General features: G+C 37.2%; 1 protein-coding gene across 2 annotated transcripts in view; it reads left to right on the top strand.

Annotated features, from left to right (window-relative positions):
* Nucleotides 1-18,708, top strand: part of TRIM67 (tripartite motif containing 67) — a 92,676-nt gene extending 73,968 nt beyond the window's left edge. For both annotated transcript variants that reach the window (XM_075203470.1, XM_075203469.1), the window contains exons 7-10: nucleotides 4,638-4,776; nucleotides 10,078-10,381; nucleotides 16,706-16,868; nucleotides 18,530-18,708. In XM_075203470.1, coding sequence (XP_075059571.1) covers nucleotides 4,638-4,776; nucleotides 10,078-10,381; nucleotides 16,706-16,868; nucleotides 18,530-18,592 — 669 coding nt within the window. In that variant the 3' untranslated portion in view covers nucleotides 18,593-18,708. The remainder of the gene's footprint in view (nucleotides 1-4,637; nucleotides 4,777-10,077; nucleotides 10,382-16,705; nucleotides 16,869-18,529) is intronic.
* Nucleotides 18,709-27,069: the final 8,361 nt, after the last annotated feature.

Below are 27,069 nucleotides of genomic sequence, written 5' to 3'. Positions count from 1 at the left end.
AATACACAGCTATTACCATAGTAACAGTAGTAATGCCAGCTATTACCATAGTAACACTAATAGTGCGGAATTGAATCTGCCCCATGAACTCTGTTTAAAATCCAATTAGGATTATAATATCTCTTTCCCTGTTTGTAAGTCATGAAGAAGGTTTTCCTCTCTGAAGCCAAATAGTAATCACTAATCCAGATCACAACAAGTAGTTTATACTTTTACACTTGATATTGGAAGGATTTTTCGCAAATCATTTTGAGCTAAATATTTTCTACCTCAAAGCCTTCAATAATAACATTCCACACATAGTAATGTGTGGAATGTAGTTGAACTATTTAGATCAGTCCCTTCTATATCATGGGTGTCACAAAACATAAAACTAAACAGCAGTTTCTGATTTCTGGAAACTATTTCATAGTGATAGAAGAGGGTAAAAAGTCTGCCCTAATTTCAATGTCTTCTGTTTCAAATTTCCGTATGCTTATTAGATACCTAGGGGTATATTTACTAAACTGCGGGTTTGAAAAAGTGGAGATGTTGCCTATAGCAACCAAACAGATTCTAGTTGTCTGTAGAATGCAATAAGTAAATGAAAGCTAGAATTACTAAAACTAGTTACTAAGCTAATTAGTAGAACTTAGCTTCACACAGCTTCCTTATTTTTTTTTAATTAAACAGTTAGGATTAATTGCCACTGACAGTTAATACAATTATATACTGGATTGCTTAACAAACTCTACTTTGGCATGTGTAGTGTAGTTATGTAAATGCTCTTTCCTTCTCTTTTTTTTGTATTGGTACACACAATGTTGCACATTTTACTGAAAAGAGAAAGAAAATCAGCATTGTAATGCTAATTACTATTTACTCCACTTACAAATCATTTTGCACCACACTAACATTGTTATGAATGCTCATACACTTAGTCATTTTTTTAATGTGTTGGCTGTCACAATATTGAGCAGAACTAAGTTGTCTGAACTATAGACACATTACTTTTTGTATGTTAGCAACACATTTTCTTATGTATCTTCAAATTTTATACTTTTGGTCTCCATAACAGCTGCATGAGTTTCATTCACTGCATTCCACAGCTGAGATACTTTGCTTAGCAATGACCCTTCTGAGCCTGACTTACGCTTTAGTAGTATTTCGTCCAGGGGCTGACTGGCAGACTTTAGCCCGGGGGGCAAGCACATAGCACTGGCCCATAAGCAGTGGCCCATCCTTAAAGGGTGGTCTTCGGTACAATATATATTCATGTAAAAAGAAGCTATTTAGTGTTGTTTAACGCAGCGATACTTTATTATTATAAATTATACATCTTAAATAGTGAAAACAAAAAATGCAACAAAAAACAAACCTCACTTTATATTGTATTATATTATATGTGTCCTCCCTACAGCAATTTTGTTTTTCTTTTTTGTTTTTGTTTTTTACATACCTCGCTGATTATAATGGGGTATAAATCCTATTATAGCAATAGCTTATATAATGTTCTATTACAGTACTGAACACAGGGCTGATTTATCAAAATGCAAAAAGCCCTTTTGCTTTAAAAACCTGATGTTTTTGCCAGCAAAAAGGCTTGTTTTTGCTTTGGACTATATACAGATAGGGTTATTATTTGTTTTAGGGTTAAGCTAAAACATATAATATGAGCGGTGCTACTGGTAGGAGAAGCAGAGCACTAGGTGTCATTCTGACACCCTGGCCCAGAGCTGAGGGACCCAGGGTACTATCGACAGGGGGGACCCCTATGATGTAACATGGTTATTATTTTAGACAAATACACAGACAATACTGCACTACAGTTAGATGCACACAGCTCTGCCTTCACTAGAAGTACAGTGTGAAGCCGAACATACCTCCCAACTGTCCTTGTAGTCAGACCAAATCCTGACTAAGTGAGACAAGTCACCAAAATTCAGGACTGCTCCAACAGATAGAGGATGGTTGGCAGACTGTCCTGCTCTCTCCTACCTGTTCTTGTCACTTTCACCACCTGTGGCTGCTGGTGTCTTTAGATCAGTTGCTGCTTGTCTGGATCCTGGAATGTTGGATGCCCTATTTGGGAAAAAAAATGGGTACATGAAATTTAGAAAACTCCAACCAGCCTCACGTTTAAATCAATATAACACCCATGTTATATAATAAAGTCTCCTTCCAGCCCAAAATTAAAAGAATAGTATTCACATTTGATAAATATATCTACTTCCCTCCAACTAGCCCTGACATTAAATTAATAGCATACACATTTATTAAATAGACCTATTTCCCCCCAACATTAAATAATATTCCCATTTAATGAACAAATCTATTTCTCTCCCTCCAAACTGCCCCAACAATAAATTAAATAGCATTTACGTTTAATAAATATAACTATTCCCCACAACCATCCCAGGCATTAAATAATTCATAATCACATTTAATAATGTAATTAATTAATTTAATAAATAGACTTAATTTTTCCCAAACAGACCACATTCAATTAATAGCTCTCAAACCACCCCATTTTAACTTCATAGGCCCCACTATTAAATTACATTGCCCCTACACCCACAAATAAAATAGCACCCATAATTAGCCCCCAACCTGCACTTCACCATTAAATTAATAGCCTACCTCCCACATTATATTAAGATCCCCATTCCCTCACACATTATATTAATATACTGCCCCCCCCCCACACACATTATATTAATATACTGGCCCCCTCATACACACACATGTATGTGTGTATGAGGGGCCACTGAAAATCTCTAATTTGAAAGGCTAATTTTTTTTTTCAATTCAGACTTCTCCTAATGAGACATATTTATAAAACTAACTGGAATAGACTAATGTTTTGTTCATCTAAGCTTCTTTTTCTCCCACATTCTTCACCACAGCGGTCAATGGCCTCAACTTTTCCCAGTCTTTGTTCATGGACAAAAAAAAATTATATTCTATTATATATTCTATAATATGATATAATATATGGGTCATTCCATGTCAGTTCAACCAGGGGTGTCCACCACCCATCTCAGATTTGTTTGAAAAAAAATTATTAGTTAAGAGAGGATGTCAAAACAACTATTTCTGCCAAATATCTCGACTGTCTGACAATTAGTTGGTTAAATATAAATTTTTCAATTTATTAAATAATTTACTAATCGCAGCTTCTTTATCCAGTTTATTTGAAGTATCGCGGGTGTTTATTAAGGAATCACCACAAAATTTGGATCCTAAGGTAACTCTTCCTTCCGAATCCAAGAATCCAAATCAAATTACTTTATCTGCCTCATGTTTTGCGTTACGGCAAAAATGCACGTTTTTCGAATAGAATTAAAAACGCTTGGTTCAACCAATATTAGGTATCCCATTTTTTTGTTTGGGGGGGGGTGGTGTTTAAAAAAACCACAAAAAAATCAGCAGGGTGTTCTGTTTCATAGTGGAGAAAGAAAAATAATGTTGATGCTCGATTACTGGTTTACCGCATACATAATTAACACAAGAAACCATGACATTTAAAACCTTTAACATAACTTTAGTCCATAACTGAAGTTAAGTCAACAATCTAATTATTTTTCCCTTGTTTAGAACTTGTTGTAACGGTCTGTAATTTTCCTTAAGGTGTCAGCAGAAAGTGTATACCGCCTTCCAGTACTTCCTTGGATGGTAGGCACTTCCGTTACACAGAGCATGTGAATAAAAGGAACAAAACACTTATCTCTTGAAGGCCAGGACAGCACATTTATTGATTGGTTTAGTTTCATGAAGTGTACCAGCACATCTTGTTCCACCTCATTACATTGAATGATATACCCAATGTACCAGATGTTACCATACACTGCTGCTATGTATGTTCCAGGTTGCAGATCACTTTTGTCTACATTTTTTGTGACTGTGGCCATAGTATATATGTGTAGCTCATCATTACTAATAGGCCGAAATATTTGATGAGAACGTGTTCCTGCCACAGTCTTTGTTGTTTCTAGACGGCTATGACATTAAATTCTTCTGCGGTCTGCTTAATTGTCCAGCTGTTTGGTGCCAGAGTTAATATTTTTATTACTTCTTGTCGTGGCGCCTCTTAACACTTTTGCTTTAATTCATATATCACACTCTGTAAATCATCACAACCTGAACATTTTCTTACTTTCTGAGGTGATTCTAGTGATGTGCTAGGAAGAGACAACATTTCAGTAAGCTTCTCTTGAATGGCTGTACTTGCCTGCTCTTTTCTTCCTTTTATCGTATGTCTCCCGGAGTCTTCTCTTTACCCCATGCAATTTCATAAAAATCAATATTTAATCAACTAATTGTCAGACAGTCGAGATATTTGGCAGAAATAGTTATTTTGACATCCTCTCTTAACTAAAAAAATTTCAAACAAATACAAGATGGGTTGTGGACATTTCATTTTCCTTGCGTGATGTGAAATGACCCATATGTTATTATAACAATTGGAATGTTAAAGACATTTATATGGAACTAACACACTGAAATGGATAGGAATCCATTGTTGCAATATACATCTTCAGGATTTCCTAAATCCTATTTATTGAAATCAGTGTCTAACTTGCCTTTACAACATAAGGTTTCATGAACAGAATAATAATTAACTTTTTTGTGTATTTTTGTTTCTCTGTCATTTTCAGGAAGTTTATGTGGGAAAAGAGACTTTATGCACAATTGACGGCCTTCACTTCAACAGCACTTACAATGCAAGAGTTAAGGCATTTAATTCAACAGGCCTTGGGCCTTACAGCAAAACAGTAGTTCTTCAGACATCTGATGGTACGTTGCTGTCATGAGGAATATGTAGAGATATGTACAATTTGAGCAAATATATGATAGATAAAAATTTAAGTTTGCTCTTCATTTAAATATATTCTGACTACCCACATTACACTTTACTTAACTAAAGTTGCTTATACACTATGTAAATTAACTCTGGAAATTAATTAGTTAAAACTTCAAAAAAACAACTTAATTTTAAACTTCTCTACCTAAAATCTGATAATAGGCAGTGTTTAAGGTGTTAAGATTAAATCTGATGTTTTAGCTACCTGTGTTTTCCAGTTCCAATATTTCCTGAAGCCAACAATGGTCCCATACTGTTCTGCTGTATGCTTCCTATGCTTGCATGATTTAAACAAGCAAAGCAAATGTGCATCCCCCCAGATTAAATTTATCATTGTAAACTCCACCTGCACTTTTATGAGAACTCCGGAGCATTTTTAAAATTGTGGCTACATCCACGTGAAAATTATGCAAACATAGCTTTTCGCATTTCTTCCTACTCCCACTAACTCCTGCATATCTGAAAAGAAACATCAGTGTAGACTTCGCCTGTCCTTTCTAAAGCACTGAATTAGGTGTTTAGAGTTCTGGAAATCTTTACAAAATACAGTTCTACAGTATATAAAAGTGAAGGCATTCCCTGGTCAAATTCCATGTTTCACTGAATCTCTGAGTGGAAAAATATTAACATATTCTCCACAAACTTAAGCATAATTTAATACATAGTTACTATTTATTAGAGATGTTCACTGACCCCCATTTTGGTTTTGGTTTTGGATCTGGATTAAGTTTGTGTTTTGGTTTTGGCAAAACCACCCTTGCGTGTTTTAGTTTTGGTTTTGGTTTTGGATCTGTATTTTTAAGAAAGATAGCTAACATTTGCTAAAATCACATAATTTTGCTCTTTTTTTGTTCCTACATTATGAATAACCTCAATAACAGTAATTTCCAGTGATTTCCAGTCAATTTTGACCACTTCACAGGTCACGATATTATTTTCATACACTTTCGGACAAAGACTGCAGCAAACTGGCTGGATGCTAAGCGACAGCGCAACGGCACAAACACGCGGCAGTTCATAGCACATCTAGGAAACATTGCCACATAGAAGTGGCAGAAAAGAAAAGTGGTGCAAGATGGAATTGTCCTTGGGTCCTCCCACCCACCCATATGTAAGATATTGAAAAGGACATGTACAGTTTAACAAACCAAGCACTCCAGCGACAAGCAGTGCCACATTTGTGGCTGAAGTGCATGGTTTGTTTGGGCCCCCACAAAACAAGCTACCAATAGCTTAGCTACCTTAAGCCTAACAATGCTGACAATGAACTCTACATTATTAAACCATGTCTGCTCGTGCTGCATCTTTCATCTCCTTCTCCTCTGGGGATACCTCCCTCTCATCCCTGAAAAACTGCCAAACTTATGTAGACACAGGAATGGATATTACAATTGGAGTGGCATTAGATCTGCTTCAGACAGACTGTGACATGGAACATGTGGGCAGCATGGAATCTGTCATGTTGGAATATGCTGCAGTGAACAGAGATTTAAACCAATATATATAGACGTAGTTGAGGAGACCGTACTTAAGTGAAAACATGACCTATCGGATGAGATCCAGGATTTAAGAGAGCTTGTACACGAGAGACACACTGCGCTTCAGAAGAATAATACAGAGGAGGCCCTGAGGTAGGACAATAAATATGTCCAGTTTAAAGAACAGCTAAGAGACCTGAAAAAACAAATGGGTGTGTCACCGGCCACTGCAGACTAAGCTTTGGAAGATGAAGACAAGGAGATCGCCGTTACAAAAGTATACAATGTATGTGGTCACACGTATGAGAGAGTAGTAATTGAAGGCTGGTTGAAAGCAAACTTCAGAAGGGTTAATCTGCCTGGTGTTCAAAAATTGGCTGTCATCATTTTACATGATTATATCAGATCTTGTTCCAGACAATGCACTAAAATGAGTCATTGAAATTCACAGCAAAAAGCAAGCTCATTTTAAATTAAATTAAATTAAAATATAGCTAGGTAACTTTGACATAAAGTGCAGATTACAAACACTTTGTGCAATGCTGATGAAACAGCAGCAAAGTGGAAGGTTTGAGTAATACCTATACACGTCTATTTAGACATCCATGCTTACATTACTTCTGCAAGCACTGTTGTTCTTTGTTAATAAAACTGTTGTTCAAAAAATTAATAATAATCCTCCCTCATTCTTTGGATGTTGATAGTTGATAGTAGGATCAGGTGGAGTTACAGCAGAGGTGTCACTAATTTTGGTCAATTCTTTTACAGTAGGCCAGACCAGATGTCAAAATGTTGTGCTGAGTCATCTGCATCATCAATGAGTGTCTTTGAGTTTTGCAAAGCACACAACAATATGTAGCACATGTAGGTAACATTGGCACACAGCGGTAGCTGAAAGGAAAAGTGGTGCAAGATGGAATTTCCTTGAGCCGTCCCACCCACCCTTATGTTGGATCTTAAAAAGGACATTAACACTTTAACAAACCAAGCACTTCAGCGACAAGGAGTGCCACTTTTGTGGCTGAAGTGTTTGGTTTGTTTGGGCCCCCACAAAACAAGCTAACAATGAGCTTAAGGCACCTAAGGTAACAGTGCTGTTAATGAACTCTACTGTGGCCAGATGTTGTTGACATCATCCTCAGCCTTATCCTCACCCTCATCAGTGTGTACATTATTCTCACACATTATTAATTCATCACCGCTAGAATCCACCATTACAGAAGTCTCAGAACTTTAATGTAATTGGCAGGAAAGGCTGTCCTCCTGGAAATTGTAGTTCATTTTTATAAACATTATCTGTTCCGCATTTTGAGAAAGTAGCCTCCTACACCTTGCAGACTTTTCATCGGAATTTGCACCAAAAAGTGTACGGTGTTATCCAAATGGATTCACAGCAGTACACAGAAGACCAGGAGCAGCAAGCAGCTGCTGCCACCAGTCCTGATGATAATAATCCCTGTATGTCATCTTGTAAAGCCTATGTAAAAGTACATAGTCTTTTTAAGTCAGGGAACAAAACATTAAAAAAAACACCTTTTATCGGGGTGAAGAAAAAAAGAGCTGTAATCCAGGAAAAGTTATCTGCCGAAAAAATAAAAATGCCAACATGCCATTCTACACACGCTGCGGCAAAGAAAGAATAAGGCTTCGCCTTTCTCTATGAGTGCGAGATCTAAAATTGTTACTGAGGCATCTTCTTGTAAGGTCACTCGTGACCAAGCAAGTTCAAGTAATTCGGACTCCAAAAGTGGTGCACAAATACTTTTACGTGTAAAAGCTGAGCTGGAAGAAAGCAGTAAGGCATTAGAGGAAAATGTATGCTCAGATTCAGAAATAACACCAATCCCTGAGGAGAGTCCGTCCACGAGTGCTATGTGTAATCGTGACAATTCTGATAGTGTACCCATAAAGAAGGCCCCTTTCCGTATTTCTGCAGATGTGTACCTGAACAGCCCGAGTGTAGCCGGTGATACACAAATTGAGGATGCCACTTTGGAATTGCAACAGGATGAGGGGGATATTTGTGTAGCCAGAGAGGTCGCTAATGAGGATGTTGAGGCCGAGGATGATGACAACAACATCTTGCCACAGTAGAGTTAATTAACAGCACTCTTACCTTAGGTGGTTTAATGCCATTGTTACTTTGTTTTGTGGGTGCCTAAACAAACCAAGCACCTCAGCCACCAGGAGTGACACTTTTGTGGCTAAAGTGCTTGGTTTGGTAAAGTGTGCATGTCCTTTTTAAGATCCAACATAAGGGTGGGTGGAAGGGCCCAAGGACAATTCCATCTTGCACCACTTTTCTATTCTGCCACTGCTGTGTGCCAATGTGTCCTAGATGTGCTAGGAACTGCTGTGTGTTTGAGTCGTTGCTCTGTCGCTTAGCATCAAGCCAGGTCGCTGCAGTATTTGCCCGAAAGTGTATGAAAATAATAATGTGACCTGTGAGGTGGTCAAAATTTGCTGCAAATTACTTGAAATTAGTGTTGTTGAGGTTAATAATAATGTAGGATAAAAAAAAGAGCAAAATTATGTGATTTTAGCATATTGTAGCAATTTTTCTAAAAAAATACAGATCCAAAACCAAAACACGAAGCTAATCCAGATCAAAAACCAAAACCACTTCACGGGGGTCAGTGAGCATTTCTACTCAGAATGTTGTCCCTACCTCAACAACCATGGGCTCCTCTAAGCAGCTAACAGAGGACATGAAAATAAAGATAGTTGACTGCTATAGATCATGAGATGGCTATTAAAAACATCTAAATGCTTTTAGTATGAAATTTCCTCTCTCAGAGACATCATTAGGAAATAAAAGTCAAGGGGGAATATTGAAGTAAGGCAAGATCTGTAGGTGTATGTTAGAACTGCAAAGCTCTCGTACAACCTCATCCCAAACATCAATTTCTGAAGTATACAAATAAATACTTAGATAAGCCAGGAAAATTTTCAAACAAAGTGTTGTAGACTGATGAAACAAAATTATAATCACATAGATATATTTGGAGAAAAGCAGGTGAAACATTTGATCAAATGGGAAAATACTGTCCAGGGGGAAGAATTAATATAATTAAATCAACTAAACTAAATACCAGCATATTTTTGAAGCTCAGTGAAGAAATTGAAGCTGAGACAAAGTTGGATGTTTCAGCAAGACAACAATCTAAAACACACCTCAAACATACATCAATAATCAAATCAAGCCTGAAGTACTTACAGGAATGAAAGATTAAGGTTTTGGAACAGTCTTCCCAGTCCCTAAACATAACGATCTTTAAAAATATGTGAGATCTGAAACATGCAGTGCATGCTAAAAGACATTAAAATAATTCTGAGCTGGAGGGATTCTGCAAGGAACAGTGATGGAAAGAATCATACCTAGCAACAATAAATTTGATTTGTAGAAACTGTGATTTCTGCCAAACAAAGTGTTATCAAGTGTTGACTGACAAGAGTCCCAACTTTTGTACATGCCACATTCACATTTCTATCTTTTTAATTCAGCCAAGAAATAGTAACTGTGTATTACAATGTGCAGAAATATGTCGTGTTTAAGTTTGCACCCTGCAGAGGTTGAGTCGGCCAGTAGTGGGCCCAATCTTTTAAACACCACTGTATATATGTTACAAACATTTCTGAAGAGGCAGCGCCTATACTCTTGTAAATATTTAAGGATTCTGAAAAAGATACCTGTAGTTTAAACATTGATAGATACTGATGTCTATGCTAATATGGCACTAATCTGCTCTCTACCAGTGGCTTTTTTCACATTTGACTCAAACTCTGCACATCGAGATATTGTCCTGTCCAATGACAACATGACGGCTTCTTGCAGCAGTTATGATGACAGAGTGGTTTTGGGCACTGCTGCATTCTCCAAAGGAGTCCATTATTGGGAGGTACAAGTCGACAGATATGATAACCATCCTGATCCAGCATTTGGTGTTGCCAGAATTAATGTGGTGAAAGATATGATGCTGGGGAAAGATGATAAAGCCTGGGCAATGTATGTGGACAATAACCGAAGCTGGTTCATGCACTGCAACTCTCATACTAACCGGTAAGTGTCAAAGCATAGAATATAAGTTTTGTTTGCTGAGAAATCACTGCCCATGCCCATATGTATGAAAGTTGGGGGATAAACAATGGGGTGCACAGGGGGCAGGGGCTACGGGACCTAGAGATGAGAGTGGCTCAGCAATGCTGGATCATCCCCCTCTCTAGAGTCTTTCCCCTCCCTGAGAGTCACACTATGCTCTCAAAAGAGCAGAGTGGAGAATTCCTTTGAATAAATTTTTAACAAATTTTGCAATTGGACCCTGCAATGCTTTGATCCACCACTGTATGATTCCAATCTGCAGAAACCATGTGTTACATCGGAGACTGCAAATAAACCACTCAAATGCCCTACAGTTCCCTAAATGTTCCAGAGTAGTTTTAGAAATTCTTCCTAAAGGTTAGATGTATTTAAATATGAGCACTGATGTTATTATAAATATGTTATTCAGTTCAGTAATATACAGTCTCCGGTAAATATTTTTGCCCAATAATGTGGAAGGGCATATAAAATGTTTTCATAATAATAATAAAGTTGAGAACAAAAACTAATGATAACATTGGTCCATCACAAAGCAGACAATATTGTTATGGGAAATTCTCCATTTTCCTTTCACTCCAATGTCCAAAGTTAGTAGATGGTATTCTGAATGAAGGGAGGTGCATTCTATTTTTCAGGTGTGATTTTTATATTTTGGGGAGTCCCTATAATATCGTCATGATGTGCCAATGTGATGACATTTTGCATCATCATGTAGGTGAGACAATGTGTAGGATGAAACCAGTGCCCACTCAGTGTTTACTGTGGTGAGCATGGCTTTCTGGCATGGTTTGCATCATAAGAGTATGTTCCCGCCCACCTTGCAGATAAGCAACTTTGCAGGAGAATTGCCTGCTTTCTTTGGTAGGTCTTTCCCAAAGAGAACAGGCAACTGTGTTTAATAGTTTAATTATATTTGTGTTCAGCTTTTATTACACCTTCATAGGTCATTGCTGGAATGTTTAATACATCACTCTTGTATTCTATATACCTTATTGAGAATAGTTTATACCAGCATTCAACATTATTTTATGCTTAATGCCCTAAAAGACAGTTGGACTAATTTTTTATGTATTTAACCAATAAGACACTTGCTTTCATTGTCTAATTTGCAATAGAAAGATTAAAGTTAATTGTTGATTGGTTGCTGCGGTTCAGTGCATATTTGCACCTAAATGAAATGTTAGTTATTAAACCCTAGTGTGAACATTTAGAATTCGGAACACAGTGCTTTGTTGTTGTTAAAAGTCTATGGCCTGCCCCCTCCACCGGAATACAAAACTAACATCATCGCGTTAAAATGAAGTATCACAAATAGATTATTCAGCTACAGGAAAGTAAATGCTGTGTATACTGTACTACAAAAAGAGTTGAGGAGTTACCTCCCAATAGAGCATGGGATTGATCACCTTGTGGATATCTTCTACCTGAGACTCAAGCCATGTCTTCCTATATCCAAGAAAATATGGCTCAAGGTTTTACTCTGAAATCTTCTTCTACGGCTGGAGCTGGATTCTTCTTTGTTATGAACAAGGACAGAGGTTTTGCACCCCTGTATATATTACTGGGGTCTGAACGAAGTTACAGTCAAGAATAAGTACCTTATACTTTTGAGGTACCCATACCTTTGATCTCTGAATTCTTTGATTGAATCAAGGTAGTAACCATCTTCCCCAAACTGGATCTCAGTGGTGCTTAAAATCTTAAAAGCAAGAGGGAGATGAGTGAGAGGGATGAGATCCTGACCAACATTGTTGTGTGACTGGAGCATATGGCCCACTAGGCTATTAGTTAACTCTGCATTCTGGCTGGACCAATATGCAATGTGTGGAGTTTGACCTCCTGTATCAGACTCCCGCTGTCCTATAGATTGTAAGATTGCGAGCAGGGCCCTCTTACCACTCTGTCTGTCTTAATTACCCAACATTGTTTTATTACTGTGTTTGTTCCCAATTGTAAAACGCTGCAGAATTTGCTGGCGCTATATAAATAAATGTTGATGATGAGTGGAAGAATACGCTCAACACTAGACATTAATACCTAGTAATGTCTTTTGGATAACGTATGTTGCGTTTGCAGCAGAAATTACGAGGCATATGACTTAATACGACAGTCTATTTTTTAACACAATTGATCAGTAACAAACAGTGTATGCAGAGTATTAGATACAGGATATCAGATGCAGACTGTCAGGTTCAGAATCATATGCAGATATTCAGGTCATGTGGAGATTTATCAGGTTCAGAATCATATGCTGATTATCAGGTTCAGAGACTTATGCAGATTCATCAATTCCAGAATCATATACAGATGGCTCTGCTATTAACAGACAAAAATGCAGGCTTCAGAAAGTGCCAATATCAGAGCAGAAGATGTGGTCAGCGGAATGTCACAATGTACTTGTCAAAAGTATAATAAAGTCCAGAGAATCCAAAGTATTCTCAGAGAGACCCAGAGTCGCTCAGAACACCTGGCCACAATAGCACTTGAAGCAGTACAAAAGTGAATGCAATTTCTTTTTTTTTTCCCCATCAATAATTTTTATTGAAATTTTCAAGAGGTTATATAGTGGTACAGGAAACAAAAAGGAAGTCAAAACAAAGGGTTGTACACGGGGGAACCCCCACATATAGTTACTCAGAAAAAAACAACCAGCAATTCACTATGCAGTTATCGGGTATAACAGACCAGCGGAAACAGTAGTGTGCAGCATGTCAATCAAGTTGGAAAGATTCGATAATTGCTGTGGGAGAGTGAGCAGGAGAGGAGGAGGAAGCACCCCAAGCACAGCAGATATTAATTAAAAAAACTCCCTCCAGAGCAGTGGAATGGGAACACACGTCCAAGTATGTGATGCCATGTGACCTAAGCCCTTACCACCAGGATTAATATAGTTTGGAGGGTTTTTTACATTAAGCAGAGGCAGGGATATTTCTATCTGAGAAATGGAGGAAATATGACAACACTATGCTGCAAAAAAACCAATAATATATTATAAACCAAATTATATGAAAAATATTTATATAAAAAACATTTATGTGAAGTATCAGATATTAATAAAATTTATTACAAAAATATACCAATAAAAACATATTCAGTCAATCATTCTATACCACTGCAGTGTCACTTAACATATTTAAAAATCACAAAAATATCTAGAAACGTACAAACGCTATTAGAAATTTTGAATATCTGCTTTAAGCACTTATCACAATTTCTGTGATATATATCCAAAAATGTAATGCAGCAATGATGTATAGCACAAAAATCCAGCAGGAGGTTCCACCCAATCCCCATGGCACAGTGAGGATTATCATAAGTAGGCCTGGGCTCAAGAAAACAGGGCTAGGGAAGCAAAACTAGAGGTACAGAGGGTTATGCAAGTGTAGAAGGAGAAAATGAGGAAATGAGAGCTGCATCCTACATGGTAAGGGAAGAGCATTGGAGGTGGAGTTGGGTATAGAGACTTAAAAGGATTGGATAGTGAGGTAAGAGAAAAACCACAAGAGGACATTATTAGAGATTGGAGAATTTGAAAAAGGAGGGAATGATTAACAGTATCAAAGGCAGCAGAGAGGACAAGAAAGTTAAGAAGAAAGTGAGGGCAGTTTCTGTGAACTGGAGGGAGTGAAATCCAGATTGGAGTGGGTCAAAGAGGGAGCGAGATTGGGGAAAGGAGGTGAGATGGTTGTAGACAACCCATTCCAGAAGTTTGGAGGCCTAAAGAAGGACATAGATCTTTAATATAATGTATTTGTTCCATAAAAGTCCCTTATGCATTTCTTTGCTATGCAGCAACTTCCTCAGAGGTTAGAATATCAGAATGCTAACAGGGTATTGTAAAATGCATATATAGCCAAAAAATTAAGGCTAAGATCCAACACCTGCATGCTGTATCCACCTTTCACAGACATGAAGCCCTAATAATTTGATAATATAAACATTAAACTAACAAATAATTAATTAATCATAATAAAAAAAACACTTTGGTAGACAGTCATTTGTTGCATTCACAACAGTACATATAAACATTAGAGATACATTCAGTCTGCTCAGACTGTTGCTGCATCCTGCCTCCATTATTTGTGTACCGACCTCATATTGTCCTCAACTACACCTCTGCCTGAACCCTTTGCCTTAGTTGTGTTACGAGCCACCGCACTAGGCTGATGGCCTGAACCTTACCTGAGCCACTGCACTGCTGCACCGGTTCCATCCCGGCTGTTGTCTTGGTGGTGTTACCTGACCCTTTGGCTTTGTTTCCTGGACTACTCTCATTTGCTGACTTTCCGTTCTGAATTCGGACTCTCCTTGTTTGCTTCTGACCTTCAACCTTGCGGCCTGACTCCAGCTACTCTTTGTGCTCACCCCTACAGTTGCGCTCCAGCCTCCTACTCCTCACTACCCGTCCCTACAGTATAACAGTTTACTACTCTGAGTGTAAGTCCTGGGGGCATCCGAGTACCGTTGAGAAAATCCATCTCTACAGGAAAGGCGGTTGCTATAGGTGAAAACCTTTCCTCCTGTTCTAAAAGCTTATGCAGGGGGGGTCACAACATTATAACCTGCCCACACATTGGAGGATCCTGTTCCTATGATATATTATAAGCAACCTTAGCTTTTTCAGTGAGAAAATTGGCTGGTAGTAATTTGAATTGTATTGCACACTGATTTAAAAATCATCTGCATAATTTGGGGTTCCCATCAAACATTGGAGGGTTAGGAATACGCAACTGCGAGGTAGAGGTGGAAACTTGAGCAGAAACAGATTCAAATGAAATGACTACTGAACGAGGTGGCACAAGGGTGTTTTGCTAGGAATCTAACCAAACAGACAGAAGAAACTGAAGAAACTGCATGAGGCGTTCCTGATTGGTCTCTTGCTTCTCTACTCTTCCCAGCAGATGTTGCAATAGATCCTTGGGAGAGGGATCCCCTGCTGGGTCCATATTGGGTCAGTGCAAACTGTTATAGTCCAGCAGACCAGAGGCACGCATTCTATCGAGTTCCCTGGTTTTCACCAAGAAGCGTTGTAAGGCAGGATGGGCTTTGCTGCTGGGAACTCGCAGCTCGCGGCCCTCTGGACTGCTTTAGGATGTAACAATAGGAAAAAAGAGAGGTACCTAGAGATGTAGTCAAGCAGGGACTGGTACACGGAGGATCAGCAGCCGTAGTCCAAAACAGGCAAGGTACGGTACACAAGAGATCAGTAGCACTTGGTCAGAAACAGGCAGCGTTCGGTACACAGGGGATTAGCAGTACTTGGTCAGAAACAGGCAGGGTTCGCTACACAGGAGATCAGCAGGATAGCTGCACAAGTAGTAGTAGAGGGAGTCAGTAGCTCGGCAAACTAGTTGCACTGACACTATGCAAGTGTCAGTGCCAGCATTATATAGGAGAAGACATTTGAATAGACCGCCCCTACAGTGCGGTCATGTGACCAGCTACCCGGAAGTGCCACGCGCGACCCGGAGAGCACAGCGCTGGAGCATGGATAAGGTAAGTTGGCTACTATGGACAAAGAATAAGATCATGATCAGTGTTGTTCTCTGCTTTATGACCTGCAGAAATTTACCCACAGCCCCAGCTCTTAACCAATAGTAACTAGGGCTGTGGATGAAGCTTGGACGGTTAAAAACATAATAATAAGAGCTGGAATGTTGGGGCATAAAGAGAAAAAAAGGACTGATAGGATGCACAGATAAGCAAAGGATTTATAAAGGGGATGGAGGATTTCAAATGTAAAAGGTTGAATTTGTGTATAAAACTATTACTATAATAGATATAATACATGCAAAATACAAATACTGTATTAATTCAGTCAATCACAATAAAAATTTAATATGGTGGTGAAGGGTTCCATCTCCTTCATATACGCAGTTTGGGTTGGTTGAAAGAAGTATGTCAGTTAATATTAGTCACATGACATAATCTAATATCAGTGATGTAATATATGGAATATTCTATGCGATGTAATCAGCAATATAATTATGTAATCTGTCAAATTATTTTATGAATGTCATCAGATTATCTTTGGGGTAAAGGTTATTACACTTTGCGAGTAATGTTAATAACAAAATTTCCTCTGTTTGAACCTTAATGCTGCCACATTTACACTGTTTTCTCTTTAATATACTTGTGTATAATAAAATATGTTAAATAGAAAACACATGGGTTAAGAATAGCACCATTAAGGTTCTAATACAGGAACTTTTATTATTACTTTAATTTTTGACCTTGGTTGCTTTTTTTGTACTTCTACATATTAACGTGTCCTAACCTTTACAGTACAGAAGGAGGCGTGAGCAAAGGAACCACGGTTGGCATACTACTGGATCTTAATAAACGAATACTAATTTTTCATATTAATGGGAAGCAGCAGGGACCTGTAGCCTTTGAGAACGTTGATGGTGTGTTTATGCCAGCAATAAGTCTCAATCGAAATGTACAAGTAAGTCATGACATTTGTAAAATGTGCATCTCTTTATCTTTTTTGACATCTCAATATGATGCTTACATATAGCATAATGAAAAGCCAAGCAATAAAATAAAATGAAAGCCAAATGAATGAAAATGAAAGCCAAGCAATAATCCTTAGCACAGAACACTCCTTGACAGAATCCTAGTTTCATTCAGGAACAGGAACAGTTTCTAAAAATGTGTCTCTGGTAATGTTTATATTTGGCAATCTTTAAAATACTGACCAAACTACACAATGAAACTTTTGTTATGTATGATGGATATATTTCTTACTGTTTTCATTCTGCATCCAATATATTACTTATTGTATTACTTGCTGGATGTAATTGTCATTGTGTGCTTTAAAGCAGCACTAACAACTAGGAAATTATTAATTTCCCTAGCTGGAGCCCTGGGAGCTGCTACTTGCAGTCGTTTTTCCCCAGAACTCTGCTAGTTTTGTAATGAAAAAACTGTAATCCAGGGGGTGTCAGTGGCAGGACCAATCACAAGCCGCAATTCTCAGTTTTCAGCCAGGGCTGTTAGAGAAAAGGAGCAGCCCGCAAGGCACCAACTTAGGGTTGGGGACACTTATGAAATATATTCTTAAGCGATTTTCCTAGGTATAAGTGCATTTTTAAGGGGCTATCCAATAGTTTTTAATATACATTCCCCAGTTGAATAAGATGAGTGATAAAACCTATCCATTTTTACTGGCTTGTGGTTTTAAACCAACATTTAGCTTCCCTACAGCACTAATTAATAAATCTGTAAAATAGTTAAAGTATAACTCATATTAAACAAACAAATCTCCCCTATAGTCTTTAAAGTTCATTATTATTATTATAGAATTAACTATGCATCGATCCTTAGCTATTTATTCTATTCAGGCTTGGCCACTTTGTGAGATGGCAGGGGGTACGGGATCTCTGGCCATTCTTTTTCTCAGAATTATTTAGTGGCTGTCAATGTCAGGCTTTATGTGATAGCACATTATGGTACTATACTATGCTTTAGTGTGCCCCCACATATAGCACATAATAGTGGGTTGTAGATGTAACTGTTGATACATTGTATTATTTTTAGACAGAGTAAAAAAAAAAAAATAAGTCTTGCGCTCTCCCGTGTTATTACATATGGTCAGTTCTAATTAAGGCAGCTAGGTAAGAAAGGGGGCACAGTTATTTCTTTCATAATAATGGGGAGGCAAAAAATTATATATTTTTTTAAAAAGTAGTATAGTTGATTTTTAATTTTTAAATGAAAAACTGGAGATGTCGTCTATAGCAACCAATCAGATTTTAGTTATCGTTTATTTAGTACATTGTACAAAATGATAGCTAGAATCTGATTGGTTTTTATAGACATCTCCACTTTTCAAAGTCGCAGTTTAGTAAATATACCCCTTGTAGTCTGTGTGGCAAGCTAATGATGAATGCTACCTGTCCAGATTTATCCTGTACTTTTTAAAATCCTTTTTTTTAATTATTGTAATAATACTATTACACTATACTTCACCCCCTCCTATGTTTCTATATTTTCTATTTGTTTGCATTGCTCTGTGTGCATAAAATCAGATGTTTTTGGTTGGTCTTCTGCATGTTGAAGGGATAAAAAGAATGTATTGATTATTGATATGCTCTTTCTCCACAGGTTACTCTTCATACTGGGCTGGAGGTGCCAACAATCCTCAGGCAGACCAAGTCACCAAACTGAACATGATCCATTTCAATTGGTGTAGACTTTCACAGGCTTCTCTTTTATAAGTGGATGTTATCATTGTCATCAGTGGCTAAAGATTTAAAAAATAAATAAAAAAATCAACATTTAAATTCATATCTAAAAACACTATATGCCCGTGCTCACACAATGTTTATATATTCGCCTTAGAATTCTATTATTTAAAAAAATTAAAAAAAAATAAAAGCTTTTTTTTGTTTGGGATCACAGAAAATAGAGTGAGATCTACAATTTACACAGTTGCAAAAAAAATAAATAGGGACAGTAAATGTGTATGAAATATACCCTTTCTCTGAAAAGAAGACATGAGCATTGGTGAAATAAGAACTGATTTTACATACGAAATATAAAAAAATTGCATATGTATGTTTGTATTTAATAATGAATCAAGTTCAGACAGTGGTTGAAACAACAATTTCTGTGTGTTCTGTGATGGGGTGAGGTGAGGGCACTTATTCCTGCCTCTGGATCACAATTTGTAGCATTATTTCTCGTTCACTAGATTTTTCTTTAGTTTTGTGTTACTTCACGTTTACCATTCAGATTTTTTTTTCATACAGCATTTTTGCTTTTCTCTCTTTTTTTCCCATTACATATACAGTATATGTATAAAAATACAATGTTTGATCCAGTTCTGGCAATAAAACAAAGAATAAAGTTTGCCCTTTGCCCTTTGAAAAAGTCCCCATGCTGTCTATGTTCTCAGCCATTATAGTGGTTAGTATTAAACAAGATAGGCCTCAATTAGAGTTAGGAGCAAAGAAAAGCAAAAATAAAAAAGTAGCATATTTATACCTTGGCAAATCTGTGTTGCACCCCAGGGAGGCAGATTTAAAATGTGTTAACAGAGTTAGTGTTTTTTAAATCTAGTGTAAAAATAAAGCTCTCCAGTATTTGTGTGCGACATATAAAAACAGCCTTTATTTTCTATCAAATTAATAAATTAATTTGCATGCAGGAAAAATGCTGGCTGCTTTTCCTTTTTTGCTAAGCTCCGTACTATAAATGATGCCCGGGGGTAAATGTACCAAGATGAAAGTTTCCGGCAAGTTTGATGTTACCTATAGCAACCAATCAGATTGTAGTTATCATTTATTTAGTACATTCTACACAATGATATCTAGAATTTGATTGGTTGCTATAGGCAACATCAAACCTGCTGTAAACTCTCAGCTTGGCACATTTACCCCCCGATGTGTATAGGAGCAGAATTTTTAGTTATTCCATATGTTTTGTGTAGTTTGTGATATTATGTCTTTAAAGGCTGTTGTATTGATTATGACTATTTAAAGCAGTCTTTGGTGCTAAACTGTTCTATGAGAGTACTTATACTACAGTCTTACTTTTTGCCTGAAGGAGAAGGAATGATTCCAGGACATGGAGGAGCTGTACTGTCTTACAGGCATCATGGAATACAGGGTGACTTACCAATGTAAGTCTTTACAGGGTTATTGCAACCTTTTCAAGAATGATTTAAAGCAGTGAGTGGGGTGAGTTGATGTAATTACTGTCTTTATTTTAACCCCAAGTGCTAAGAATATAGGGTCTGTAAATATATACAGTATTTTAATATTTTGTTTCACCAAATCTGTGAACGGTTTTAAGTGCGTTACATAGCACACATTAATCAATCATGTTTCTGTGCTCTGAAGATTAATGTTCAAATCTATTTCATATATGTTTGTACATGTAGACGATTTGTATGTCCATCAACATTAGCAATGCCGAAGCAGATGTTTCATCTCTTTAGGTTTCACAGTTTAAAAGCCTGAAAAGCTTAGGTCTACCATCATCTTTAACTCTGTTAAGTTGAAAGTGTCACCTTTTATACTTTGCATATCTGGTTTAGATCAAGAGCTTTAAAATTATGGACGTGAAAATTATGATGGTCTTTTTCAAAACAATATTAAAAATAGATGTATTTTACCGTAAAGTTGATGATGGCACTTCTCCTTGACAATTAGTCAGTTCCTTCAACCAGTTATAATTTTCCTATAAGCCCACCCTGCTTTGCTGTACCCTGTGCCTTTTACCTAGTGGCATGAGATTTTATTGCATCTAAAGTTCACAAATAGATTGTAAATAACATTGAATTCATGGCAGGATCCAATGCTACATATACAAGTGCATTCCATATAAGAATGATGTAGATTCCCTTTAGTTCTATTCAACATGGGGGTGGTAAGTTCATCAAATTCCTAGCCAAACAGCATTGTGGTAAAATTATAAATGGTGCAGTTTATTTTTAAAGTACTTCATATTCAGTTTTATATATAGAAAGAAGAACAGAAGTTCATGGAATTGCTGAGATAATTAGATAACAATGACATTGCAAAATTAGAGACTATAAGCTGTAAATTGTTAACATGTTATTAGAACAATGCCTTAATGGTTGTTATTGCCATTTGGTCGTCTCTTCAGTTCATATAGCAGAGGGCTGTGACTTTCCACCTGTTGTGAAAAAATAACACTAAAAAGTTATGTTTGAATAATATTGATCAATGTAAAATGCTTTAAATATTAACAATTTCCAAAAGCAGTGAGTATGGTTTATCCTGTAAAATATGCAGAACAGGAACTGTAAAGTATATTGAGGAAAAAAAGCAGCTCTGCTATGCCTAAGGTTGGATATACTATAATAAAGGGACAGGTGGAAAAATCATAATTGTAATAATCTTTATTGTAAAAAAAATTCTAGTTGGTCTGTGCAGGGGTGGGCCTGATGCAGAATGGGACAGCAGTTACAAGCAGCAATATTTGAGAGGGAGCAAAATGTAGGGACACAGGTAAACACAATATTTAGTGCTGTTATAGACTAATTTAAATTAATTTTTACTTCCTTGCTGGTAAATGTAATAATTGATAAGTGACAATATTTGTCTTTTGGAGTATGAACTACTCTAAGGCAAAGGTTTATTTTAGAGTTGGGGTAGATTGGCAACATATCAGTGAGGACTGAGGACTAACTCTACATCTGTATGTAGTGTCCATTGTTTCTTTCAAAACTATAGAGGTTTATTGAATGGTGGAGAATTAACATATGGGGGTTCACCACTCCTGTAAGGATTCTTTTTCTCCACAAAGACCTTGAGCTGCATAACTCCAAATACATTTCTGATACTGATTTGAGCATAAATAGGTATCACAGTAAGATCTCAGCTGTTCAGTAGGGAGTCATAGATTTTAGGGTGGTGTTACTATATAAAACTGTAGACCACAATGCATTGAAAATTAACTTTTGATGGCAGTCAAATGGGCTTAAATCCTATTATTTACTTTATCAATTTTTCAATATATACCTAGGCGTAAGAAGAGTAATCTTGTGATATAATCTGGGTGAATCAATATGCTTTTAATCTTGTGTATGAAACATCTATTTTCCTATAGATTGTAAGCTTGCAAGCAGGGACCACTTACCTCTTTGTCTGCTAACACTCAGCCTTGCTTTATTACTGCATTAGTTCCCTATTGTAAAGTGCCACAGAGTATGCTGGCACTACATGCTAAAATGTTAATAATCTAAACTAGAGATATGCAAAATTACTACGTTTCAATATGCTAATTAATCTTGACCCTTAAAAAAATTTGATGAAATATCAATTCTGTTCATTTGAATTTGCTTAAAGTTCTTATTTTTGCTCAGTCACCATTGTGAAATAATTCCCATGTTGCAAACTTGTCTCATTACCATTAAAAGTAGCCTTTCCTATTGAAATATCTTACAAGCCAGGAAAAAAGACTTATTTCTAATGAAGTGTTAATAATCTCATGTGACATATATCCTGTGTATATATATATATATATATATATATATATATATATATATATTTATATATATATATATATATATATAGATATCTCTATATCTATGTACTGAGGTTCTCACTGTCCTCCCTTCCTCCTTTCCCATAATCTCCTCTCCATTGACTTTGTTCCCTTCCATCTTCTCCACTCCATTTCCCTCAATTCAACCTATCCATCTCCACTGGTACCTTCAAATGTGCTCTTATTTCTCATTTTCTCAAGAAATCAGCCCTTGACCCTTCCTCTCCAGTTACTGCCCATTTCTCCTCCCTTTGCTTCCAAACTTCCATTTTACTTCCAAACATCTTGCCTGCAACTACCTGCCTCACTTTTTTTCACACCCACTATATTTTTGACCCTCTGCAGTCTGTCTTCACTTTACTAAAATTGCCCTCACTAAAGTGACCAATGACTACTTATAGTCAAGTGAAACAACCACTCCACCATGCTAATAATCCTTTTTCTTACTCTCATTTTCAAAACTGTTGATCACAATTTTCTCCTTGAGACCCTTCACTTTCCTGGGCTTCGCAGTACTGTCCTCTCCTAGTTTGTCTCCTCTGTGAACGCTCCTTCAGTGTCTCTACTTTCATTAGTGCTCCCCTCCTCTTATTGCATCTGCTGGGGTCCCACAAGGCCTTATTCTTGACCCTCTGCTCTTCTCACTCTACACCTCATCACTTGGTAATTCATATGTTCCTTCAGTCTCATTTACCACCTCTATATTGATGACACCCAAATCTACCTTTCCACCCCTGAAATCTCTTCCTCCTATCTCATGTGTCCAACTGCCTTTCCGCCATCTCCACCTAGATGTCCCAATGCCACCTCAATCTTAATAGATCCAAAAAAAAACTCATCAGCTTTCCCCCTAATAATGTCACAACCCGTCCCTTTGTATCCCTCATGGTTAACAACATATTGCTATCTTCTCTTCCCCCAACCCACTGCCTTGGTCTCATCATTGAGTTTCTCTCTTGCAGTCTTGTTGCCTCCTCCTTCGTAATATATCAAGAATTTGCAACTCAGGACCTAACCAAAATCCTGGTTTATTCTCTCATTATCCCCGCCTTGACTACCTGCTGGCGTTCCCCTAACCTGACTTTACCCACTAAATCCATCCTGAACACAGCTGTGAGGCTAATCTCCGGCCCCTCCTCATTTGCTGCTCCACTCTGCAAATCCCTTCACTGGCTCTCCACTACCTCCAGAATTAAATTCAAGCTGCTCATTCTCACCTACAAATCCATCACAAATGTTTCCCCTCCATAAAGCTTGACAAAAGATGTATGTATTATAATGCAATGAGTTGCATTATAATATGTAAAAACAATGCAGCGAAAATAACATGCTATTTTTTCACATGATACAAGTAACAAAGTACTGATAATAAAATCTTCCAAAAAGGTACCTTTACTGGCAAAATGTTAACAAAAATCTCTCTTAGTCAAGGTGTTGAAATAATTCATAATCCTCATTCTTACCACTTAAGAATTGTACAAATTTTGCACTTCAGAGCTGCCCTCACCAAAGGAACACATATCACTTTTACCACTGTGACTCACTCCCGGATGCATCATCTATAATTGCTTAAATGGTCACAAAATGTGTGGTCCTGTAAACATATTTTTGTCTGAAAGACTTTAAAATTAAAGAGGCCTCTCTGTGATTATTATACTACTGCATGAGAAGTGGCCTTTCTTTTGAAAAGATCAAAAATGGATTTGTTTTATTTTGATAAACTTGTTTTTTCTACAAATTGATGAGGCACCGAAAAAGAGGAGTAATATTTTTTTTTATGTGCATGAAACCCCTCCCCCATTTAAGGGGGCGCATCTCTGTCAACGCCTTATCATCAAAGTTAGAGTACAACTTTCCGTTAGTGTTTGTAACCATAGGACCAATAGTATGTGTAAGTTTTCTTGTGTCATCGTTTTGTAACTGCTTCACTGCTGTACATATTAATCACCAATGTTTCCTTGTCTCAATTTAAACAATGTCAAGATCCCATGTGACAAATCAAAATGCCCTGTTGCTGAGTTATGAGGCTAACAAGGCACCTAGTATGGTTATTGGACACTGCAGGGATCAAATAGTAGATTGAAATGCATGTTTAAGTGCTGTTTTTCCTTCATAAGTGATAACAAAGCATGGAAGATGGTCATAATCGTTGGCAAGACACAAAAATTAATTAGTTAGTCAATATTGTATTTACCCTCAAAACATTGTTTTTATCTTAAAGGATGCTTATTTCCTGTTTCTAATCCTGTGTGGAGTTTAAACCAAGGCATATAACCAGCCCTGCATCCTAGTGACTACAGGATACAAACCTTAAGAGGAACTGTTCTCTTCACTGTCACGCCCTGCTACTCTACATATGTACTTTAATTGCTCTAGATCAGTAAAAAGCACTAAGAGCACTAGTGTAGAGCAGAGGAAGGCACAGTACAAGAGATACAGAATGCTGCCCATATAAAGGATAACCCTACTGGTCATGCTACATACCAGACCCTGTCCTGGGTAAACATTAGGGGTGAGGATAAACATTTTGTTTGCAGCAACTTCTATTAGTTTCTATTCTACTTAATAAAAAAAAACAGGGACAGGTATCATTTAACCTCTTAGGCTGGTTTCTTGGGATTTCAAAAGGAAACTCACTTTAGACTAAACAATATGTCTTGTTAGTTTAACTTTATATAGAAACAGCTCTAGGTTGTTCTTATTTAAAAATGAATCATATATGTCATGGTGAGAGCACTATTGCAAACATATCTGCATTATAGCCATGGGTTATAGACAGTACTGATTTAGTGTATTTGACAGGAACTGGGGCTAAAATAACGTGGGGGCCATGGTAATTCTGCAATGTTTTTTCACAAGACAACTTTCCACACTGGAAGATAGCCTACTGCAGAACTACCTGCTATGTGTCTTGCTGAGTAGCATATTTTACAAACATAGGTCTGAATTCCATTCATTTGCAATGTTAGGTGCTCTTAGACTTGGCATCTTTCTGTATTGTTTATTCTTCCCATTTTCTCTTTTCTTGTATTAGACACCTTATAATAAATGGCTTACTGTTTATTTTACTTGTCATGGAGAGAAACTCAAATGATGTCTTTTCTAATTTTGTACTGCTTCATCAATGTTTGTATGTCCTTATTTGAAGAGCACTCTATTTGTCTCTCTTCCCCTCTCTCACGTTGTGGGAATGCGACATATGTTGCATCAATGTAGTTTAACATATTTTGAATAAAATTCTTATAATACTGCCAACAATCAAATTTGTCAATTTCTTGTCTAATATTTGGGTTTATCCATGAGGTTAATACTGTTGACTAATAATCATAGGAAAAATTGTGCAAGCTGGAAAACTACCTTCAGCTTGATAAATGGACATAGGGAATAGTGTCATGAAGGCTGAGTCATATTAGAGGCATCTCAGTGACTATTGAGTGATATCGTGGCATGGTAAATAACTACTCCAACAGAAATGTGACAGAGAGCTGTAAGGCCAGGGCAAGTAGTGATGGTAGGGGGCCCAATTATTAGGAATCTAGAAAAGGTCATCTGTTTCTGGGACTCTGAACTTAGAACAGTTGTACCATCTACCAGGTTTTCGTGGTTGTGAGGAAACCACTCTTAGCTGGGATGGTGGTTACCTTCCGTGGGATTCAACTCACTCGGGTAGACCAGAGTATATCCAAAATAATGTTTTATTACGATAGCACAACACCATAAGACGTTCACAAGGTACAGGATAATTGGTATAGTGTACTCTGCAGCCGCCTGCAGCAGTCAGCACTTCAAAGTATTAATCACAATATCTTTCAGAATCATGTCATCCCGCAATATAACCACTAACGTTTAGCTAGACAGTCCTGTATAGCCCAGCCTGGGCTACTGGCTCACAGAGACCTTGTTCTGGTAGGGTTTCCCCCGGTGGCACTGCAATGCCTGGACCAGAGTCCTTTTTGCTGATGTCTTCTACACCAGGATCCTCCAATCTAGAATAGGCTCTATTGGCATGCTGCTCTTCTTATATTCCTGTCTGTTTACACAGGGAGTAAGGTCAAATGTCTCAATCATCTCCCTTTCAGCAGGGGTCTATTACTGGGCACTTAAATTATTTAACCATTAGACATACTTGGCCTGAGTCATTAAGGAAAGTAAGGCAAAAAAAGGAGTACATGTTCTCTGGGACAAACCATGTTACAATGTAAGGGATGCAAATTAGTTAATTATTTTGCAGATAAGTTAAATACTGGCTGTTTTTACATCTAAAAGGCAAATACTTGCTAGCTTTTTTTTTTACACTGAAATATAAAGTTGATCTAGGACATGCCCTACCTCAACTATAAATCTGTCCCCACATTTTAAATTTACCCTCCCCCCAATGCACAGTGCAACATGGTTTTGCCCAAAGTTACTCCTTTTTTATGCTTTGCTTTCATTAATGACTCAGGCCCACTGTCTCTGTTACCTTGATTATACAAAGAAATGACTTGAATGAAATAGCTATTTGGCTGGATACACTAATCAAAGGGTTACAATATTAGATCAGGGAATGAAACTTCACGCTTATATAAAACATTAACACATTTGACACATTATCTGCAGCGTTACACAATCTGAGTCTGTGATACATT

Source organism: Mixophyes fleayi, chromosome 3 (genome assembly GCF_038048845.1).
Source record: "Mixophyes fleayi isolate aMixFle1 chromosome 3, aMixFle1.hap1, whole genome shotgun sequence".
Lineage (NCBI taxonomy): Eukaryota > Metazoa > Chordata > Amphibia > Anura > Limnodynastidae > Mixophyes > Mixophyes fleayi.
This window is presented reverse-complemented; position numbering and strand designations above follow the sequence as displayed.